Source organism: Myxine glutinosa, chromosome 13 (assembly GCF_964187855.1).
Source record: "Myxine glutinosa chromosome 13, kmMyxGlut1.1, whole genome shotgun sequence".
In the NCBI taxonomy this organism is placed as follows: domain Eukaryota; kingdom Metazoa; phylum Chordata; class Myxini; order Myxiniformes; family Myxinidae; genus Myxine; species Myxine glutinosa.
The window spans coordinates 73,969,608-73,990,616 of NC_136273.1; the positions used below are offsets into that span (position 1 = coordinate 73,969,608).

Genomic DNA, 21,009 nt, shown 5'->3' on the forward strand with positions numbered 1-21,009 from the left:
GTTGTTCCATATTCTTTCCATTTCCTAATGATGTTGCTCACTTTGCTCTTGGGAACTTTCAACACTCTAGAAATTGTTTTATACCCTTCCCCAGATCTATACCCCCTTACTATTCCATCTCGGAGTTCTACGGACAGTTCCTTGGACTTCATGCTCTGACCTGAAGTCGTTTCTGTTCTGACATGCACTGTCAAATGTGGGACCTTATATAGAAAGGTGTGTTTCTTGCTAAATCATGTCCAATCAATTGAATTGGCCACAGGTGAACTCCAGTCACGTTGTTGAGACATCTCAAGCATGATCCAAGGAAATGGGAAGTATTTGAGCTCAATTTGGAATGCCATAGCAAAGGGGTTGAATACTTATTGACTCAAGACACTTCAGCTTTTCATTACCCTCGCCAGAGGAGAGGGTATTGCACTTGAGTGTGTCTGTTTGTTTGCACAGAATAAATACGACTTTCTCTGCAACCGTTGGTGCAATTGACAGGACATTTTCACTATCGGTGCACCTCCTCCTGTACCATTTTAAAATGGTAATTATGATGTCATAGGTCACATGGTATGTGCGCCATCTTGGAAAAACTGAAAAACTTTGCACCTCTATATCTCAAAAGCGCTGCATATAAAATGGAGACATGGCTCATTGTATCGAACTCTCCATGGGGAATAACATATGTTAATGATGTCATGGGTGCCTCCATTATGACGTCATAATTCGAAAAGTACAAAACTTCATCCAATCAAGATGAAATTTATTGAGTATCATTTAGGGATAAATTGGGGGAGAAAAAAAAAATGACGTCATCGGTCACGTGGATGGGCTGCCATATTTGTTTTCACACAAAAGCCTTAAGGACCACTAAAACACGTCCTGGTGAGGTCTGCAATCTCAGATTGCTCTTTCTTGTTTCTATATAGATTTAGGTGGGTGGGGAGGCAGAGAGGTGGAGCGGGAGAGGAGAGGGGGTTGGGGGCTGTTGGAGAAGCAGAAGCAGAAGCAGGTCAATAGTGCAAAACCATCCTGGGGGAGTGAATACTTGATCCCAATTTTGAGCACCTTGTGCCAAAAGATGTGAATGGTAAATCAGAAGAAACAGACATAGTAGAAGGGTGATGGAGGTAATTGGTGGTGGGGTCATTGCAGGAGCAATCCTGAGGGAGTGAACAGTCTTCATGGCAAGTTTGAGCCCCGTGGGTCAAAAGGTGTGGCCGTCAAACGAGGAAAAGCACACACATAGCTCAAATATATGTGTGTGTGTGTGTGTGTGTGTGTGTGTGTGTGTGTGTGTGTGTGTGTGTGTGTGTGTGTGTGTGTGTGTGTGTGTGTGTGTGTGTGTGTGTGTGTGTGTGTGTGTGTGTGTGTGTGTGTGTGTGTGTGTCACACCTAGTAATCAAACCTTTGTCCCTTATGGCAATGCATACCTATATAAATACTTAGACAGGCCCTGTAGTGCACACAGATGTGTGTATGTGTGTATATATATATATATATATATATAAAGAAAATACACACACACACACACACGTATAATTTATTTTCAATTTTATAAGCAGCATACACAAAAGGGTTGATACATCCATGTCACCCTTTGTAGCGATCGTTGTTTGAACGTGGCAAGGAAGCTCTGGATGCAGATTTCAGCTCTCTCCTGAAACGACACAGCCAGCCATATCATCCACACCTTGTGCTTGATGCTCTTGCCAATGACGAAGATGGAGTAAGTCCTCCGGGCGGAGCGGAAGAAGGGTCGAATGTCCCAGTTTCCTTGCAGGAGCAAGTTCCGGAAAATGTTCTGCAGGACCTGGTGCGTATTGCCCACTGGCTTGGAGATACTGGACGCAACCAAGGTAAGATTAATTTGTTAAAAGGATTTTCAAATGGAGTTTCTCCTGGACCAGCTGTACTTGTTGCTGTGCAAATCCAGATTTTTTGTTTTTCCATTTATGCACCTATATTGATTTTTCTGAATATATCATGGTTCTTTTCTGTCTGCAGACTTCATGTCCGTCTACTACCAGATCAGGTCTGTTCAACTTGTGCACTCGCTACAGGCTCTTCGAGATTACGTGCGCCGTGGTGGTGGTGGTGGGGGTGGTGTTAGTGGGGGGCTGGCTGCAGGTGGAGGAACACCTGCTGGCTCTGCAGGGGTTGTTGTAGGGACCAACACAGCAAGTCATCCTGGTCATTATTCCCCAGCCATGCATCATCGTCGTGGTGAAACGCCCACCAAGAAACCATTGCGCCGCACAGGTAATCTGCTTTTATGAAGGGTAAAAATCGATGTGTTACAAACATCTATCTATAATTCCATTAATCTCTGTGTGTATGTGTGTTTGTATGTGTGTATGTGTGTATGTGTGTATGTTTGTCTGTGACCGCTGTTTCTCGACAACTACCGGTCCGATATACTTGAAACTTGCCAGGTATATTGCTGGGGACCCGAGGATGTGCCTTTTCAAGGTTTGAAATTAATCGGACAAGTAGTTACCGAGCTATGGCGATTTCTTTACCAAACACCGCAAGCCGTTCGCTTTGGACCAAACCATTTCATGTAAATAGAGGGGGGGGTTCTGTGGTCGTTGCGAATGGACCAAACCATTCATGTAAATAGAGGGGGGGGTTCTGTGGTCGTTACTGCCACGTGGTTTCAAAGTTTTTTTTTGTTGTTGTTGTTTGCACGCATGTTTTTTTGCACCCACGTACGGGCACGCCCTAGGATGTTTACACACACACACCCCTACACAAATTTTTTTTTTTTTTGGCAAGGAACGGGCACCCACGTACGGGCACGTCCTAGCTTATATATAGTACGGGCATGCCCTAGTATATAATAACACCGCGTCTACGGCACACACCCAGAAGCGCAAGCGTCGAGAAAGGAATTGATTATGCCGGGAATTATACAGCTTTATCGCCTTTAATCTCAGGCGAGCTATAAACGGTTATCCCGGAGTTTGTGCAGGCAGGGTGATTCTTCAATGTGTGTGCTTTCGTTTGGATGAACATTAAACGGGCGCCCTGTCTGCCAGCATTCTTTGATGGACGTTAAAGATATCACGGTGTCCTTCACAAAGAGTAGGCGAGCTATTGCCAGAACCATACAACAACACACACAACAGGCATTTTAAGGCCATTTTCCCTGCAAGAGCGGGTTTAGCCTTGCGGTCCCCATGACAATGTTCTCCATTTTGCCCTATTTTCTGCATCTCTCCTTGTTAACCCCCTTGCCCGCATTTCTTCTTCGACCATCTTGAGCCAAGTCTTTCTCGGTCTTCCCCGTCCTCTACTTCCTTCTACATTCATTTCCATCACTCTTTTCAACCAGTCACTTTCATCCTTCCTCAACACATGACCAAACCATCTCAACCTGTTTCTCTTCACAGCATCCATCACAGGCTCTATTCCCATCATCTTTCGCAATTCATCATTTGTCTTCCTCTCTCTCAACGATACTCCACACATCCACCGAACCATTCGCATTTCCACCCTTTCCAGCCTTCGTTGCTGCTCTACGTTCATTACCCATGTCTCGCTCCCATAAATCACAACACTTCTCACACATGCAGCATACACCTTTCCCTTCAGCTTCAATGACACTCCCCTCCTCGTCAGCACGCCACTCAGTTCCCGAAACTTCTTCCATGCACATCTCACTCGAGCAACCGTTGCCGAGTCTGATCCACCTTCTCCATTCAGCATTTCTCCAAGGTAACAAAATGTTTTCACACCTTCCAGCTTCACGCCATCTCCAAGATCCAACTCAACATTTCCTCCATCTGCAGCTCCCTCTGTGCACACCTTACACTTGAATGTAGCTGCCACACTGCTTAATGACCCTCTCAAACCACTACATTTTTGATGAACCCACTCAGCGCACATTGTACATTGAATGGAATTCACTCCGACACCCTTCCTGCACACAGCACACGGCCACTTCCCAGTTCTTTCCACCTCACCACATGCTTTACCACTTGCCATCACCTTCGTTTTTCCGATATTCACCTTCAGACCTTTTGTCTCCATACATTCCTTCCACTTGTTCATCTTCTCCTTCAGTCCATCCATACTTTCTGCAATCAACACCAGATCATCTGCATACAACTCCCACGGTAAACCCTCCTTTACGTTCTGAGCCAGCACCTCCATCACAGCTACAAATAGTAGTGGACTTAGTACCGACCCCTGATGCACTCCCACCTTCACCTCAAACTCACCACTGTTCCCGTCCTTCGTCCTTACAGCTGTGCGCGCTCTTTTGTACATTGCCATCACTACTCTGATCAACCATTCCTGCACTCCTAACTTCCTCAATGCCCATGTCACTACTTCACGTGGAACCCTATCGAATGCTTTCTCCAGATCAACAAACCCAAGAAACAACTTCTTCCTCTTCTCTATATACTTCTCCTGCAACTGCCAGAACCATGGCCAAAAATAATTCCAAAATTCCTGCCCTAACCTCACGTTCCCCCTGTCCCAAGGGAACGAAGTGCAAAAAGGGTCAACACTTAAACCCCCGCCCCTCTGCCTCCCAAGTTGGCTCGCTCCGTCCCTTCGGTGGTCATGTGGAGTCGTAGTAGTCGTTGTCGTAGTTGGTATTAGTGGTAGTGGATAGCTTCTTTGCTAAGTTTAGATTAGGCAAAGCCAAGTTGATTGCGTTGCATTCTCCTCCGAGCAGTCTAAAACTGCATTGGTTATAATTAAACAGTTACCCAAATTATGCTTCCAAGAGTTATTAATCAATAAGCCAAGTCGTTGGTGCAGGGAGGAGGCTTGCTTCGATCTCTCCACAGCATCGAAGTCCTTTCCAAGGGTGTGGTGCTGACCGGGCCGCCGTGGTGTTTGCATTACAACCCGACCGAATATCGTCGCTTCGTGGCTGCTTTCCGCTGCCGAAATCCAGTGCGGCTTGGGCGATTCTGCCCCTGTTTGGAGAACACCCAGCGAGGCCTTCATCGGGGCCAAGCGAGCAAGGGCGTGTCGGGACCTGATTCGCGCCATTGACCGAGTGGTTCGCACCAACCGGAGCTGTTTTCGGATGACGTGCTGATGTCCTTGGACTTCGCGACAGGCTCTGGGCCGACGTGGTGTGTGGTGCTGATATTTTGAGAGGCTTGATTTAATACCCCAACCTCTCAACCCCACCTCCTTTTCTGCTACCCCGCCGTTATTATTTGCTAGTATTTTTAGTGAAAGCCCACAATATATTATGTCCTTATATATATGTGCACATTATATACAGACTTGGCATTTAATATGGAATATTTTTTTTGTGGGGGTGAACTTACTTTTCAAGATGTCTTAGAACCAAAAGTTCATTAGAATTATGTTGAAATTATTCTAGATTTTGTTAATGTGACCTTTAAAAGAAACAAAAACCACATTTGACATTTCGAAACAAATAAATTGATCCTTGAAAGTGATGTAAACTGATATCGAACTCAATTCATGGACAGTACTGTGTTAAACTTCTGTACGTTTTCTAGAAGTATCTCTTTATTTTGCACATTAGCCAAATTCTTTTTTAACAAAAACAAAAGTTAAATTACGACTGGGATTACGGACAGTAAAATTACAGTTCAGTACTTCATGTAACCCCCACGAGCATTCAGGAGAGCACGTACACGTTGAGGCATGCTGTTCACGAGATTTGCCAAGGTTTGGACAGGAATCGCTTGCCATGCAGTGACAATAGCCTGCTGCAATTCACGCACAGAGGTCGGCTGCTGGTCCAAGTGGTCAATTTGACGCGTTAATTCTACCCACAAGTTCTCTATCGGATTCATATCCGGGGACATGGCAGGCCACTCCATATGCTCTACACCACGGTCAGCAAGAAAGTGTTGGATCATGCGAGCACGATGAGGCCGTGCATTGTCATCTTGGAAGACAAAGTTTCCTCGAAAGGCTGCACGAGCAAATGGAAGCAATGTTTCTTCCAGAATGGCCCTGGACTTGAACTGGTTCAGGTTTCCATTCAGAACAACCAGGTCAGTTTTGCCCCCTACATGAAAAGCAGCCCAAACGATCACCCCACCACCTCCAGCTTGGACTCTTGGCACAATACAATCTTAGTTGTAGGCTTCATGCACTTGTCTGCGCAGTCGAACGCGGCCATCTTGACGATAGACCAGAAATCTAGACTCGTCACTGAAGATCACGTGATTCCAGTGTACTGGCTGCCATTGACGGTGCTCTCTGGCCCACTGCAATCAGCGCTGGCGGTGTTGTCTGGTCAGGCGTGGCTTTCTCAGGGGATGCCTGGCACGATAGCCTGCTTGAACCAGTCGTTGGTTGACTAGCCTTCTGGATACAGGCACATTTGTCAGTTGCTGCCACTCATCCCTAAGCCGATTAGCTGACTTGGTTCGGCCATTGCGGACTAACCGGTTCAGCTGGCGACCATCCCTGCTTGTGGTTCTGCGGGGACGTCCTGGCCTCGGTATTGGAGTAGGGACACCCCTCTGAGCATTTCGTTTCAGGATCTTTGACACCTGACCTTGAGTGATGCCATACTGCCGAGTAATAGCACGCTGTTTCATACCGTAATTTCGTAAAGCCACCACTCCATGACAAACAGCATTGTCGAGTTGACGGACCATCTCCAGAGGAAGCGGCAATAACTTTTGGAGACGTGCAGCAGTTGTTTTCCACTAATACAGAACGCAACAACCCTTGTATACCCGACTGTGAAGCCAATCATCAAATGCACCTGTCTGTACATTTTGCCACGCCACCTGTGATATAATCCTGTTGTTGACTTCTTGCTGCGACAGACAATCGGTGACATGGTTCTTTTAACAAATAAATCACCAAAGTGTAAAAGAAACTCACCAGATTGATATACTGAGTTAAGAAAGTAAACCCAAGCCAAGAAAAAAAAAATTCCATATTAAATGCCAAGTCTGTATGTGTGCTTATATATATGGACTACCGCTTCCGGTCCGCTCGAGCAAGGAGGCTTGCTTCGATCTCTCCACAGCATCGAAGTCCTTTCCAAGCGTGTGGTGCTGACCGGGCCACCGTGGTGCTGACCGGGCAAACGTGGTGTGGTGCTGACCGGGCCGCCGTGGTGTGGTGCTTACCGGGCTGACGTGGTGTGGTGCTGACCGGGCCGACGTGGTGTGGTGCTGACCGGGCCGACGTGGTGTGGTGCTGACCGGGCCGACGTGGTGTGGTGCTGCCCGGGCCGCCGTGGTGTGGTGCTGACCGGGCCGCCGTGGTGTGGTGCTGACCGGGCCGACGTGGTGTGGTGCTGACCGGGCCGACGTGGTGTGGTGCTGACCGGGCCGACGTGGTGTGGTGCTGACCGGGCCGACGTGGTGTGGTGCTGACCGGGCCGACGTGGTGTGGTGCTGACCGGGCCGATGTGGTGAGGTGCTGACCGGCCGACGTGGTGTGGTGCTGACCGGGCCGACGTGGTGTGGTGCTGACCGGGCCGACGTGGTGTGGTGCTGACTGGGCCGCCGTGGCGTGGTGCTGACGGGGCCCCCGCAGCTGTGATGCCCCCCCCCCCCCACCCCAGAATTTCCATGTTTTAAACGTTTCCCAGTGTGTACCCTGGATTAGAATAGGTACACCGTATCCCTGCGTGTCGTAAGAGACGACGAAGAGGGTTGGCGTCAGGAAGGGCATCCGGCCATAAAAACATTGCCTCAAAAAGAGAACCATGACAATTACAACTACATATGGGCAGGGTACAGCCCGAAGTGGAGATCGGTTTCTGAGGTTTGGGACATGGAATGTAGGGACAATGACAGGGAGATCAGGAGAAGTGGTGGAAGTATTGGTCAGAAGAAGAGTGGACATATGTTGTGTGCAAGAGACGAGATGGAAGGGAAGTGGTGTGAGAATGGTGAAGGGTAGGCAGGGACAGAAATACAAGTTTGTGTGGCAAGGGTGCCTGGAGGGCATGAATGGTGTTGGTGTCCTGTTTTCTGAGGAGTTTGTAGACAGTGTGGCGAGTGTGACTAGAGTGAGTGATAGGTTGATGATGGTGAAAATGATGATTGGAAAGCTCTTGGTGAACGTCATCTCGGGATATGCTCTGCAGGTTGGTCGGAGCGATGAAGAGAAGGACAGGTTCTGGTGTGCGATAGAGAAGCTGATGGAAAACGTAAAAGATGAGGAAGTTGTTGTGGTAGGAGGAGACCTAAATGGACATGTGGGAAGGAGTATGGATGGTTTGGAGGGAGTTCATGGGGGTTACGGATATGGTGTGAGAAATGGAGAAGGTGAAAGGATTTTGGAGTTTGCTGATGGAGCTGATTTGTTGATTTGTAATACTCAGTTCCAGAAAGAGGATAATAAGCTTGTTACATACACGTCAGGTGGGTCGACGACAACCGTTGACTACCTGATGGTGCGTCGGCGAGATAGCGGGCACCTCCGGGACACAAAGGTGATCCCGGGGGAGGAGGCTGTTTCACAGCACCACTTGGTTGTCTGCGACATAAGGGTGAAAGGTGCGAGGAGAGCTCGGCGGGTGAAGTACCAACCGAGAATGAAGGTGTGGAGGTTGAAAGAGGTGACGGTAAGGGAGGCATTAAAAGAGAGGCTGAGTAGGGTAGAGGATGATGTGGTTGAGCTTGAAAGTGGTTGGATGTCAATGAAAGCTAGTCTGTTGGGAGCCGTTGGTGAGGTATGTGGATGGACAAAAGGACCACCGAGGCACTCGGAAACATGGTGGTGGGATGATGAAGTTGGAAAGAGGATTGACGAGAAGAGGAAGAAGTTCAAGGAGTGGCAGAAGCCGAAGGGTACGTGAGCAGAAACAGCAGAGCATGAAAGTTATAAGGCAGCCAAGAAGGCTGCAAAGAAAGAGGTAGCAAAGGCACAGAAGGCATGAAGGAAAATGTTCGGAGAACGCTTGGATTCGGAAGAGGGTCAGAGAGCAGTATTCAGGATTGCAAAGCAGATAGCGAAAGAGAGGTGTGATGTGATGGGGGTGAGTTGCTTGAAGGATGAAGTGGGACAAATCGTTGTGGACCCAGATGGAATTAAAGGAAGATGGAAAAGATGTATGGAAATGCTGTTGAATACAGAGAATGAATGGGATGGCAACATAGAGAGTAACCCAGTTTTAGGACCGGCAGAGAAGATAACTGAGAAGGAAGTTGAGGAAGCGATAAAAGCAATGAAGAGTAGAAAAGCGGGAGGGCCGACGGGAGTTATGTTGAAGGCATCAGGAAGTTGGGGTGTGAAGAGAATGACAGAGATCTGTAATCTAGCGGTGAAAGAAGGCCGCATTCCAGTGGATTGGGAACTGAGTACCCTCGTCCCTCTATACAAGGGGAAAGGTGACCCTCTAGATTGTGGCTCGTACCGAGAGATAAAGTTATTGGAGCATGGAATGAAGGTATTGGAAAGGGTGTTGGAGAGGAGGATAAGGAAGAAAGTGAAGATCGACGAAATGCAGTTTGGATTTATGCCAGGAAGAGGAATGACAGACATGCTTTTTATTGTGAGGCAGTTGCAGGAGAAGTACATGGAGAAGAGGAAGAAGTTGTTTCTTGGGTTTGTTGATCTGGAGAAAGCATTCGATAGGGTTCCACGCAAAGTATTGACATGGGGAATGAGGAAGTTAGGAGTGGAGGAATGGTTGATCAGAGTGGTGATGGCAATGTACAAAAGAGCGTGCACAGCTGTAAGGACGAAGGACGGGGACAGTGGTGAGTTTGAGGTGAAGGTGGGAGTGCATCAGGGGTCGGTACTAAGTCCACTACTATTAATTTTGTAGCTGTGATGGAGGTGCTGACTCAGAACGTAAAGGAGGGTTTACCGTGGGAGTTGTTGTATGCAGATGATCTGGTGTTGATTGCGGAAAGTATGGATGGACTGAAGGAAAAGATGAACAAGTGGAAGGAATGTATGGAGACAAAAGGTCTGAAGGTGAATATCAGAAAGACGAAGGTGATGGCAAGTGGTAAAGCATGTGGTGAGGTGGAAATAACTGGGAAGTGGCCCTGTGCTGTGTGCAGGAAGGGTGTCGGAGTGAACTCCATTCAATGTACAATGTGCGCTGAGTGGGTTCATCAAAAATGTAGTGGTCTGAGAGGGTCATTAACCAGTGTGGCAGCTACATTCATATGTAAGGTGTGCACAGAGGGAGCTGCAGATGGAGGAAATGTTGAGTGGGATCTTGGAGACGGCGTGAAGCTGGATGGTGTGAAAACATTTTGCTACCTCGGAGACATGCTGAATGGAGAAGGTGGATCAGACTCGGCAACGGTTGCTGGAGTGAGATGTGCATGGAAGAAGTTTCGGGAACTGAGTGGCGTGCTGATGAGGAGGGGAGTGTCGTTGAAGCTGAAGGGAAAGGTGTATGCTGCATGTGTGAGAAGTGTTATGATTTATGGGAGCGAGACATGGGTAATGAACGTAGAGCAGCAACGAAGGTTGGAAAGGGTGGAAATGCGAATGGTTCGATGGATGTGCGGAGTATCGTTGAGAGAGAGGAAGACAAATGATGAATTGTGAAAAATGATGGGAATAGAGCCTGTGATTGATGCTGTGAAGAGGAACAGGTTGAGATGGTTTGGTCATGTGTTGAGGAAGGATGAAAGTGACTGGTTGAGAAGAGTGATGGAAATGAATGTAGAAGGAAGTAGAGGACGGGGAAGACCGAGAAAGACTTGGCTAAAGATGGTGGAAGAAGAAATGCGGGCAAGGGGGTTAACAAGGAGAGATGCAGAAAATAGGGCAAGATGGAGAAGATTGTCATGGGGACTGCAAGGCTAACCCCCGCTCTAGCAGGGAAAATGGCCTTAAAATGCATGTTGTTGTTGTTGTTGTTGGTGCAGGGAGGATGCCAGGAACACACGCATGCGTGACTTAACAAGTACAAGTAAATAATTTAATTGGGCACTGGGCACACGGCACAAAGTCCTGCAAGTACAAACAAGGAAACTAACATCCCGCTCCACTGCCAAACACACAAAGTGTCACATTCACACGTAACCAAATTCACACGGGCCAAAATATAGTTGTGTTTCAGGGCCGCCCAACACCGAAGGCTCCCAGGATGCAGGTGAGGGTGGCAGGACAACAGGCATGAAGATGACGGTCGAACGTACACTCGCAAGGTCGAACTTGAACCAGCCATTAAGTCCAGGTGAGACGAGGCCTCGGCACAGGGTGCAATCTTCAGTAAAGTGCCCCTGTGATGTCACAAGTGTCTGCCCATGGAATTTCCAGGAATCTCGCGATGGCTGTCGGCCAATGACGGCTGGTGCTCAAGTCGGCACAGCTCTGATTCATGGCAGTGGAAACTGAGCCATCTTCCTTGTGCTTTTCTGCGGGCCTGAGCCGACCACGGGAGGCATGTTTTGAACAGGCCCTGACCCCTGACCTGGTTTCCCACACGGGCGACACGTGATAAGACATCCTTAACCTGACTCCATCCATCCACCACAATGGGCCACATCAGACTTCACCCTATCTTGTATCCTTAATACATGGTCCAGAAGTCATGTAAGCTATGCGAACACAAACGGAGCCAAGGCCTTACATTCTAACGACTGACACTCATCTCATAAATGCAACGATAATAATGAACAAAAAAATCATGTGGTGAATAATTAAAGCTCTCAAATACAAACTTAATTGTTTGGGTTTGTATAATAACAGGGATATTGAAGGAAATTCATGACTGCATCACCTAACCGCTCCTCCACAAACCGCTCCTCCACAAAAGGTGGACGGAGGTTATGTTTTCATCCCTGTCTGTTTGTCTGTAAGCAGGATATCTCGAGTTATGGACGGATTCGGACGAAACTTGTAGAACCAAGAGTTTTTTTTTCTCAAAAAGTTATGGACGAGTTTTGACTAAACTTGGTGGACGAGTTGGTTTGGCGACGAAAACAAGCCGATTAGATTTTGGTTCTGGTCTGAATCCAGATCCGGCCTATCAGTGGGATACAAAACATAAACTGTTCAGCCTGGTGGAGGTATGTGCTCTACCGAGTGCCGTTCTAGTTTTTCAAGTAATCATTCACCATTGACAGATGTGGCCAAAGACGATATATAGCATGATATTTCAAAACGTTGTGGACAGATGCAGACACACTTCAAAACAAAACGTTGTAGACACCAAACTTTGCACCTGTATATCTCCGAAAGTGCTGCCTAGAAAAAACTTGACACATGGCTCATTGTAAAGAACTCTCCATGGGGAACAACATATGTTAATGATTGTCATAGGTTCCTCCATTATGACGTCATGACTTGACCATTCAAAACTTCATCCGATCAAGATGAAATTTATTGAGCGTCATCTAGGGATAAATTGGGGGAGGGGAAAAAAAAAAAAGATGACGTCATCGGTCACGTGATTCAGCTGCCATATTTGTTCTCACACAAAAGCCTTAAAAACCAGTAAAAACACGTCCTGGCGATGGTCTGCATTCTCCGATTGAATGAATGAATGAATGATCGTTTTAAGGCCATTTTCCCCACTAGAGCGGGGGTTAGCCTTGCGGACCCCATGACAATCATGGTTCCCTGTTTGAGGCAATGTTTTTATGGCCGGATGCCTTTCCTGGCGCCAACCCTTGGTCGCCTCTTACGATGCGCAGGGATACGGTGTACCTATTCTAAACCGGGGTACACACCGGGAATTCTGCATTCTCCGATTGTTGTTTCTTATTCTTTCTGCACTCTAAGTTGATGTAATTGTACACCGCTCCTTTCCTATGCCATCTCTAGGCATTGCAAATCGTCATTGCTGGGCACCGAAGGGGGCTCGGCAGTGACGCACGCTGAAAGAGAGTACTCAGTTTTCATTCTGGTTGTTTGTTGTACACCGCTCCTTTCCTATGCCATCTCCAGGCATTGCAAATCGTCATTGCCGGGCACCAAAGGGGGCTCGGCAGTGACGCACGCTGAAAGAGAGTACTCAGTTTTCACTCTGGTTTCTTTCTTTCTTGTTTGTTTTCTTTCTTGTTTTCTTTCTTTCTTGTTTGTCCGGGCGATATCTCAGCCATCCTTTGAGCTAGGAAGCTGAAATTTCAGCACAATAGTGAGCAAGTCTTTTGTCAAAAACGGTATTTATTTTTTTTGATTAATCAATAAATTGAGGAGTTATTTAATTATTAGCGATTAATTAAGTACTTATTTAATTAATCAAATTTCTTTTCTCTTCTGACCATTAACTCAGGCACCTTTTGAGTTAGGAAGCTGACATTTGGACATGCCAATGACCAGGTGATTTGGCTGCAAAGGATATTTTTGATTTATTAATTAATCAATTAATTATTTAATTATTCGATTAATGACCAAAAAATTTTTTTTTTTAAAGTTACAGATTCTGATGAAATAGTGGTAGTTTATGTGTTCTCTGACCAAATTGATTGATAATTTAATTTTTTTATGATTATTATTTATTTATTTTCATTATTAATCATTTATTTATTTTCTTTCTCATTTGGCCAATATCTCAGGCACCTTTTGAGCTGGGAAGCTAATATTTGGACATGAGTGACCAAGTGATGTGGCTATCAAGGATATTTTTGATTTATTGATTAATCATTTAATCGATTAATTATTTATTGATTAATCGATTAATTATTTATTGAGTAATCAATTAATTATTTAATTTTTTATTAATGACTTATTTAATTAAATTTCTGAAAGATACATCTTCGGATGAAGCACTAGTGGTTTAGTTATGCTATTAGCCAATTGATTATGAAAATATTTTGTGATAATCTTTTATTGATTTTAATTATACAATTAATCAATCAATTAGTGTACACCTCTCCCTCCCAATGCTCAAGGCTCAATGAGCTGCACTGCGGTATTGCCGGGCGCCGAAGGCGCCCCGGCAATGCCGCTCTGTAGGATATTTAATTATTTGGCATGGGGGCGGTGTACTTTGAATGTATGTGTACTTGTTTTCTTTCTTGTTTTCTTGTTTTCTTTCTTGTTTTCTTGTTTCTTGGTTGTCCGGACGATATCTCAGCCATCCTTTGAGCTAGGAAGCTGAAATTTCGGCACAATAGTGAGCAAGTCCTTTGTCAAAAACGGTATTTTTTTTTTTGATTAATCAATAAATTGAGGAGTTATTTAATTATTAGCGATTAATTAAGTACTTATTTAATTAATCAGATTTCCTTTCTCTTCTGACCATTAACTCAGGCACCTTTTGAGTTAGGAAGCTGATATTTGGACATGCCAATGACCAGGTGATTTGGCTGCAAAGGATATTTTTGATTTATTAATTAATCAATTAATCGATTAATTATTTAATTATTCGATTAATGACAAAAAAAAATTATTTTTTTTAGTTACAGATTCTGATGAAATAGTGGTAGTTTATGTGTACTCTGACCAAATTGATTAATAATTTAATTTTTTTATGATTATTAATTATTTATTTTCATTATTAATCATTTATTTATTTTCTTTCTCATTTGGCCAATATCTCAGGCACCTTTTGAGCTGGGAAGCTAATATTTGGACATGAGTGACCAAGTGATGTGGCTATCAAGGATATTTTTGATTTATTGATTAATCATTTCATCTATTAATTATTTATTGATTAATCGATTAATTATTTAATTTTTTATAAATGACTTATTTAATTAAATTTCTAAAAGATACATCTTCGGATGAAGCACTAGTGGTTTAGTTATGCGATTAGCCAATTGATTATGAAAATATTTTGTGATAATCTTTTATTGATTTTAATTATACAATTAATCAATCAATTAGTGTACACCTCTCCCTCCCAATGCAGCCTCAATGAGCTGCACTGCGGTATATTTAATTATTTGGCATGGGGCGGTGTACTTTGAATGTATGTCGACTTGTTTCGTTTTCTTTCAGGATTGATCTTTGTTTTCCTCATCCATTTTTCATTCAGTTGAATTTGAGATTCGACCGGTTGTATACATCATCTTGTTACCACGAGTTTTGCATATTTACTAATGTTTGGTCTTTAATGTTTGTGTTTTGTCCCCCATTGTTTGTGTTTTATTTTTGTAAATGGGATTCTTCAGCCTACATTCCAGGTATTGTGGATTTGGTTGCTCAGCTACGCATATTGCTTTGTACTCTTTCTACTGTTTTTGGACTTCAATGTTTTTTAATCAAAAATGCTTCGCAAGTTTGAGAGCAACATGGAGGGGCTGTGCCTATTGCCGGTGCTGCACCCGATTCTGCTGCAGCTTCCTCATCCTGCTGCGCTTGCCACTTATTGTCTCGTTGTACTTGACTCGACTGCATGATGTCGGCCGTGTCCGTTGCTTCTATCGCCGTCAATTACCAATGCTGATGCAACTGCAGTGCCAGCGAGTGGTTTTGCCATTCTCTAAAACGACTGCCCGTAACAAGCTTACTAATTTGATTCTTACATCAACTTGGTGCACACAAACTAAAACTTTTATCTCGACTCGTCTTGCTCAGGCTTTTGAGATGCATTTCTCGTGTAAATATATCAATGGAGCATGAATCACCTCCACCCCAGGAACCCTACGGAAAGCTCAGAGCCTGCTGAAGCAACACTCGAACTACACGCTTGAGGGGAAGCGTGGTCAGCCAAGCCTTTCTTCAGCAGAGGGTCGGTACATGCTCATGATGTGACGATTCGTGCCAGTGCTCAGTTATACTCCAACGAAAATGAAAATCCCACATATTTACAAACTCTGTCCTACCCTCACCTTTTACATTTCTATAGTATCAGGAACACTGCCTTTTTCACGTATCCCTTTTCTGCTTTAATCCAAGCTCTCACCCAAATTTTCTTTGCCATAACATCTGGCCATCTTATGCAAAGTTCACCCTGCATGGCTTGTTTTTCCACCAGGTAAGGACGAGGTCGGAGACCTGGAGATTGAAGCATACGTGTCCTGTGTTTCTGCGTTCGTCAAACTGGCCCAGTGCGAGTACAGCCTTCTCACTCACGTTATCCCTGACTACCACCACAAGAAGACCTTTGACTCGCTCATACAGGTGTCTGCTCATTTTATACAATGAACATGCTGATTCTCAGTTCATTTTACACAATGAAAGTAACTGATCCTCAGCTCAAATTGGATTATAAAATTTCCCTACACACCTCCTCCTAGACCCTCATCCCCTCCAAGCTCTCATTCCCCCCCCCCCCTCAAAGCCTCACCTCCTTCCAAGACCTTACACACCACATCCCAGACCCTCACTCCGCTCCGAAATTCCTCCAACCCCACCCCCCCCCCCCCCCTTCGTGGCTTCGCTACCTCACACTGCAGATCATTTCCATCCTACCGCATTTTAGGTAGCAGTTTGTAGACAGCAACCGCCCAGGGTAGTACTACCGTTCTGACTTAGGAGCGTTAAAGTGGTGCCCGGAACCATCTTACACTCTCCGTGTCAGGATTGCTGGTCTTACTTACTGTCTCACTCAAACTACAGCTACCGGGCGAGCTTCAATTTCTCTTTCTCGCAAACAAACACCATGCACTTTTCATCACACACTTTTCTTCTTTTATTTAAGGCCTGGCCTCAATGAGGGTTATATGGTCCGTGCCTGGAGCCTTCAACATTAAAAAAAAAAAAAACTTTCTTCCCTCAATGTTGGCAAATGTGGTGACGGATTACTCCGCAAGGAGTGGGTTTGGGACAATTGGTGTCTGCATGGATAGATCCCACATCCGTTGTGACGATCGATCGCTCAGGCTCGAACCGCCATTTGCGTGTTGTGTGTGTGTGAAGGAGTACCAGCACATTGCATAGCCGGGGCAAAAAGTTCCATCGCAGCATGGTGGCGCCTGTCTCAGCAACTTGCTTTATATATATATATATCGTTAAAAGTAAATAATGACAGAGGTTTTGTTTCACAATGTCGTGCTATTCCCAGAATTACTTGGATAAAGACCCTTAAGTATTAACGTGGCATGGTTTTTCTGGTGTGGTCCCTGGTGGAATTTTTCAAGAGAAAATAGTCAGAAACAGATGGCTATTTATGTTGTTTTCCTCTTATATAAGGGGTGAGGTCCGATTGTACCAAGCTCCTGCCTTGCCCACGATATTCCTCCACTCCCCTCACTCCTCAGCCAACTCTCTTCACCCTTCAACCACCGCCACCTTACTTATATCCCTCTTCACACAATCCTCCCATCTCAACCACAGTCTACCTCTTTTCCTCCTACCGTGTTCCCTCAACCTACCCACTCTCCTTGCCATTCTCTCTTTCCCCATACACACGAAATGTCCAGCCCATCTCAGCCGGCATTTCACCAATCTCCCCGTCGAGCTCATCTGCACGCCAATCTCGTCCCTCAGTTCATCCATTCTCCTTCTATCCACCCTCTTCACTCCTACAATCCTCCTGACCCAGTTGTTCTCACAAACCTGCAGTCTCTATTGTTGTCTCTCTGTCAGTGCCACCATCTCCAGACCATAAAGGTATATCGGCGTTGCACAAGACATTAGAACCTTCCCTTTCAATCTCCTTGAAAATTTTCTGTCTTCCATCACACCCACCTGAATACTCCTCCGCACCTCCACCTCTGACTTAACATTCCCTGTCACTGTTCCACCCAGATACTCAAACCAATTTTCGTGTCTGATCTCCTTCCTTTGGGTTGTTGGGGTCTTCTCCATGCTCATTTACAACCTATGTTTCTCAAATGCCTCTTTCCACTCTCCCAGTACTTCCTGCATCTCCCACCCACTCTACACCACAACAACCAGATCATCCACATACAATATCCTCACCAGAATATCTTTCATATTTACCTTCCTGCTTACCAGCTCAACCACCATGATAACCATGAGTGGGCTGAGAGAGCTTCTCTACCTCAAACTGATGTTTACACTGAACTCTTCCGACATCCTAGAACCAACCAAAACTCTTCCCTTTGTTCCCTTGTACGTCCCTTCCATCAACCTAACTTCTACCTGAAAGGGTCCTGAGCTTGATGTGTCAAAACTTAGAAGGATTATGTTCAGCAGTTTTTGTTTGTCTTTCTCACATTTACTTTTTCCATGTTTCCTTATCATTTGGTGTCAAGCCTATGAAAACTGTTTATCCCCTCCCCTACAAAGGTGCCTTTTTATTTATTTAGGATGCGTTGGATGGACTGGTGGCAGAGGGTGATGGGATCCTGGCGGTGACACGGCGCTCGGTTATGCGACACGATTATTCGGCAGTTCTGACAATGCTGCCGTTGCTGCGGCATCTCAAAGCGTGCAAAGTGGACTTCGACCTCGTCCTTCAGGTGTGAAAATACATCCTGTGCTCACCTTGTTAAATTCATTACACCAGTGTATTGTTGCTTCAGCATTATTAGCCCTTCCCCTGCACAGGGAGGTGTGTGTGTGTGTGTGTGTGTGTGTGTGTGTGTGTGTGTGTGTGTGTGTGTGTGTGTGTGTGTGTGTGTGTCGGTCCGTCGGTCCGTCCATATATTACAAAGAAACTTGGGTACAGGAAGAAACTATTTGTTTCATTGTACCTGTGCCATATCCCCATCTTGTTAACTTGGTCTAATTAACTTGCTTGTTTTGTTGGTACCAATGACATTCTCACCTTTAACTATATCTAACTATTTTGATGACAAGGACGTTCCAAAATACAGTACAGCATAACTAAACAACATAAAACGTCATCACAAAACCGAGCCACGCAGCCACCATCACAAATCAGAGATTGCAGACCCTCGCCAGGATGTGATTTCTGTGGTTTTTAAGGCTTGTGTGTTAAAACAAATATGGCGGCCGAACCGTGAGCGATGATGTCATAGTTTTTTTTTCTCCAACAACTTATTGTTGGAGATGATGCTCAAGAAATTTCATCTTGATCGGAAGTTTTGTACTTGTCGAATTATGACGTCATAATGGAGGCATCGATGACATCTCATTAACATATGTTTTTCCACATGGAGATTTCTTTACAATGAGCCATGTCTCAGTTTTTTCTAGGCGGCCCTTCCGGAGATATAGAGGTGCAAATTTTTTCGGTTTTTCCAAAATGGCGCCATTTCCAAGATGTAATCCATGTATTACAAAGAAACTTGGGCACAGGAAGAAACTTTGTTTCATTGTACCTGTGCCATATCCCCACCTTTTTAACTTGGTCTAATTAACTTGCTGGTTTTGTTGATACCAATCACATTCTCACCTTTAACTATATCTAACTTGTATCCCATTTAAATTTACTGAGATATCCTATTGATCTCTGGGTTGGGACTTTTGCCAGGGTTCCAGCACACGATGTTCCCACTTTCCCATTGCCCTGCTTTATGTCTGCACTAAAATGACTGCATTCTTTGAGATACAGCACCCCCAGTGAGCACTGCACTCAGGTTGGGTTTGAAGCCATGGCGGAGCTGTTACAGCATCAGACAGCTCAGACTCGAGCATGTACAAGATGGCAGGTCTCAAGTACAAAGGGCAGGGCATGGCAGAGATTTTCTGGAATGGAAGTGGCAGTTGATGACGAGCATTGAACTGATTTAGACCATTGTTTGTTCACATGGTGGATACTTGATGATTAACAAATTACCGGAATCATTGATTTGTTATGATTTGTCATCTTCTTTTCTCCTAACCATTCATGAAACAAGAAGTGGAATGGTATCCCAAATATCAGATAATCCAGTGTCCTTATCATTCTGTTTGAATTCGGCTCTCAGGCTGTGTTTTCAAGACTCAAGAACACGCTTTTTGACCGTGGGGAATTCTTCAGGGTATACAATGGGCATCAAATGTGTGGGAGAAGAAAGTTTTGCTATAAGTGATTCACATCGTCGAGATGATGAACGTAAATGTTCATCTGATGGCAAAACCGTAATTCTGATCGAAGGTCACTTCCATGCCAAACCTTGTTCAATATGTCAGAGACATTGATTTGTTTTGATCATTGTGTCATTTTTTTTGCAGCCTGGTGTTGGCTTAGCGGTTAGGGTGCCGGCTTGGGATCCTAGGATCCTGGGTTCAAATCCTGGTCGATCGCTGAATTAACGCCAGGAGGGTTGACTCAGCCTGTCATCCTTCTGAGGTCGGCAAATTGAGCACCAGTTCACTGGTATTTTCCTGTGCAGACATTGTGGTCGGAAAAGGGACTAACAGGGTTGGCGGCAGGAAGAGCATCCGACCATAAAACATTGCTTCAAAAAGGGGACCACGGTGCCCGAAAAAGGCCAACTAAGCTAAGCGGGGAAAAATGGCCTCTAAAGGTGGTTCATTGTGTCATTTGTTTTCTGCTGCAATGTCTGCTTTGGAACATTCCAAGTTCTGCATGCCTATTCCGTGTAGAGTGCCTTGATGTTTGGCTAATGGAGAATGGGCATTGAGCAGAGATTGTGTGCTAGTGGCGTCATTCTCCTTTGGACAGCCGGCATCGATCAACCTGGCTGTTAAATGGCACCGGCCCCTCGTCATCTCACCACGTGTACAAGTTATAGTGAGACAAACAATCCACGTCTGCTCCCATGCAGGGAACAGCAGCTACAACGAAGAACAAACTACCCATGCTGATTGCCGCCATGGAGACCACGGGTGCCAAGGCCGTGGAGGGCTTTGCCGACAGCATCAAGGTTTGACAAATATTGCTTTCCGTTTAGAGCACCGTTTCTCACCATTTGCATTTGGTGCGTGCTTGTGACCAAGCATGCGTGTGCGTCTTCGACAGATGGATCCAGATAAGGAGTACAATATGCCCAAAGATGGTACTGTGCATGAGCTTACCAGCAATGTGAGTAAGCTATGCTCTGCATCAGTAGTTAATTTGTCCTTGTAATGCCCGTCATGTCACTTCACCCTGTTTTCTTGCTCCGTTGTTCTCCCAGGCCATCCTTTTCCTGCAGCAACTGCTGGACTTCCACGAGACTGCTGGAGCTATGCTGGCATCACAAGGTAGGTACTCGTGGTAATGGACCTGTCACACACACACACACACACGCACACACGCACACACACACACACACACACACACACACACACACACACACACACACACCACTGCCTTTCTATTGCCAGATTTTTTTTAACGAGGGTAGCAATTTATATCCGGGTAAACTTGCACAGTGC

At 45.3% G+C, this 21,009-nt stretch overlaps 1 protein-coding gene across 4 annotated transcripts in view; it reads left to right on the top strand.

Annotated features, from left to right (window-relative positions):
* EXOC7 (exocyst complex component 7) overlaps positions 1-21,009 on the top strand; it is a 40,127-nt gene that overhangs the window by 8,146 nt on the left and 10,972 nt on the right. For 2 of the 4 annotated variants that reach the window (XM_068100569.2, XM_068100571.2), the window contains exons 5-13: positions 1,598-1,850; positions 1,999-2,253; positions 15,003-15,014; positions 15,470-15,562; positions 15,809-15,954; positions 18,048-18,200; positions 20,418-20,516; positions 20,612-20,674; positions 20,769-20,835. In XM_068100569.2, coding sequence (XP_067956670.1) covers positions 1,598-1,850; positions 1,999-2,253; positions 15,003-15,014; positions 15,470-15,562; positions 15,809-15,954; positions 18,048-18,200; positions 20,418-20,516; positions 20,612-20,674; positions 20,769-20,835 — 1,141 coding nt within the window. The remainder of the gene's footprint in view (positions 1-1,597; positions 1,851-1,998; positions 2,254-15,002; positions 15,015-15,469; positions 15,563-15,808; positions 15,955-18,047; positions 18,201-20,417; positions 20,517-20,611; positions 20,675-20,768; positions 20,836-21,009) is intronic. The other 2 variants (XM_068100570.2, XM_068100572.2) reach the window with 1 other exon arrangement.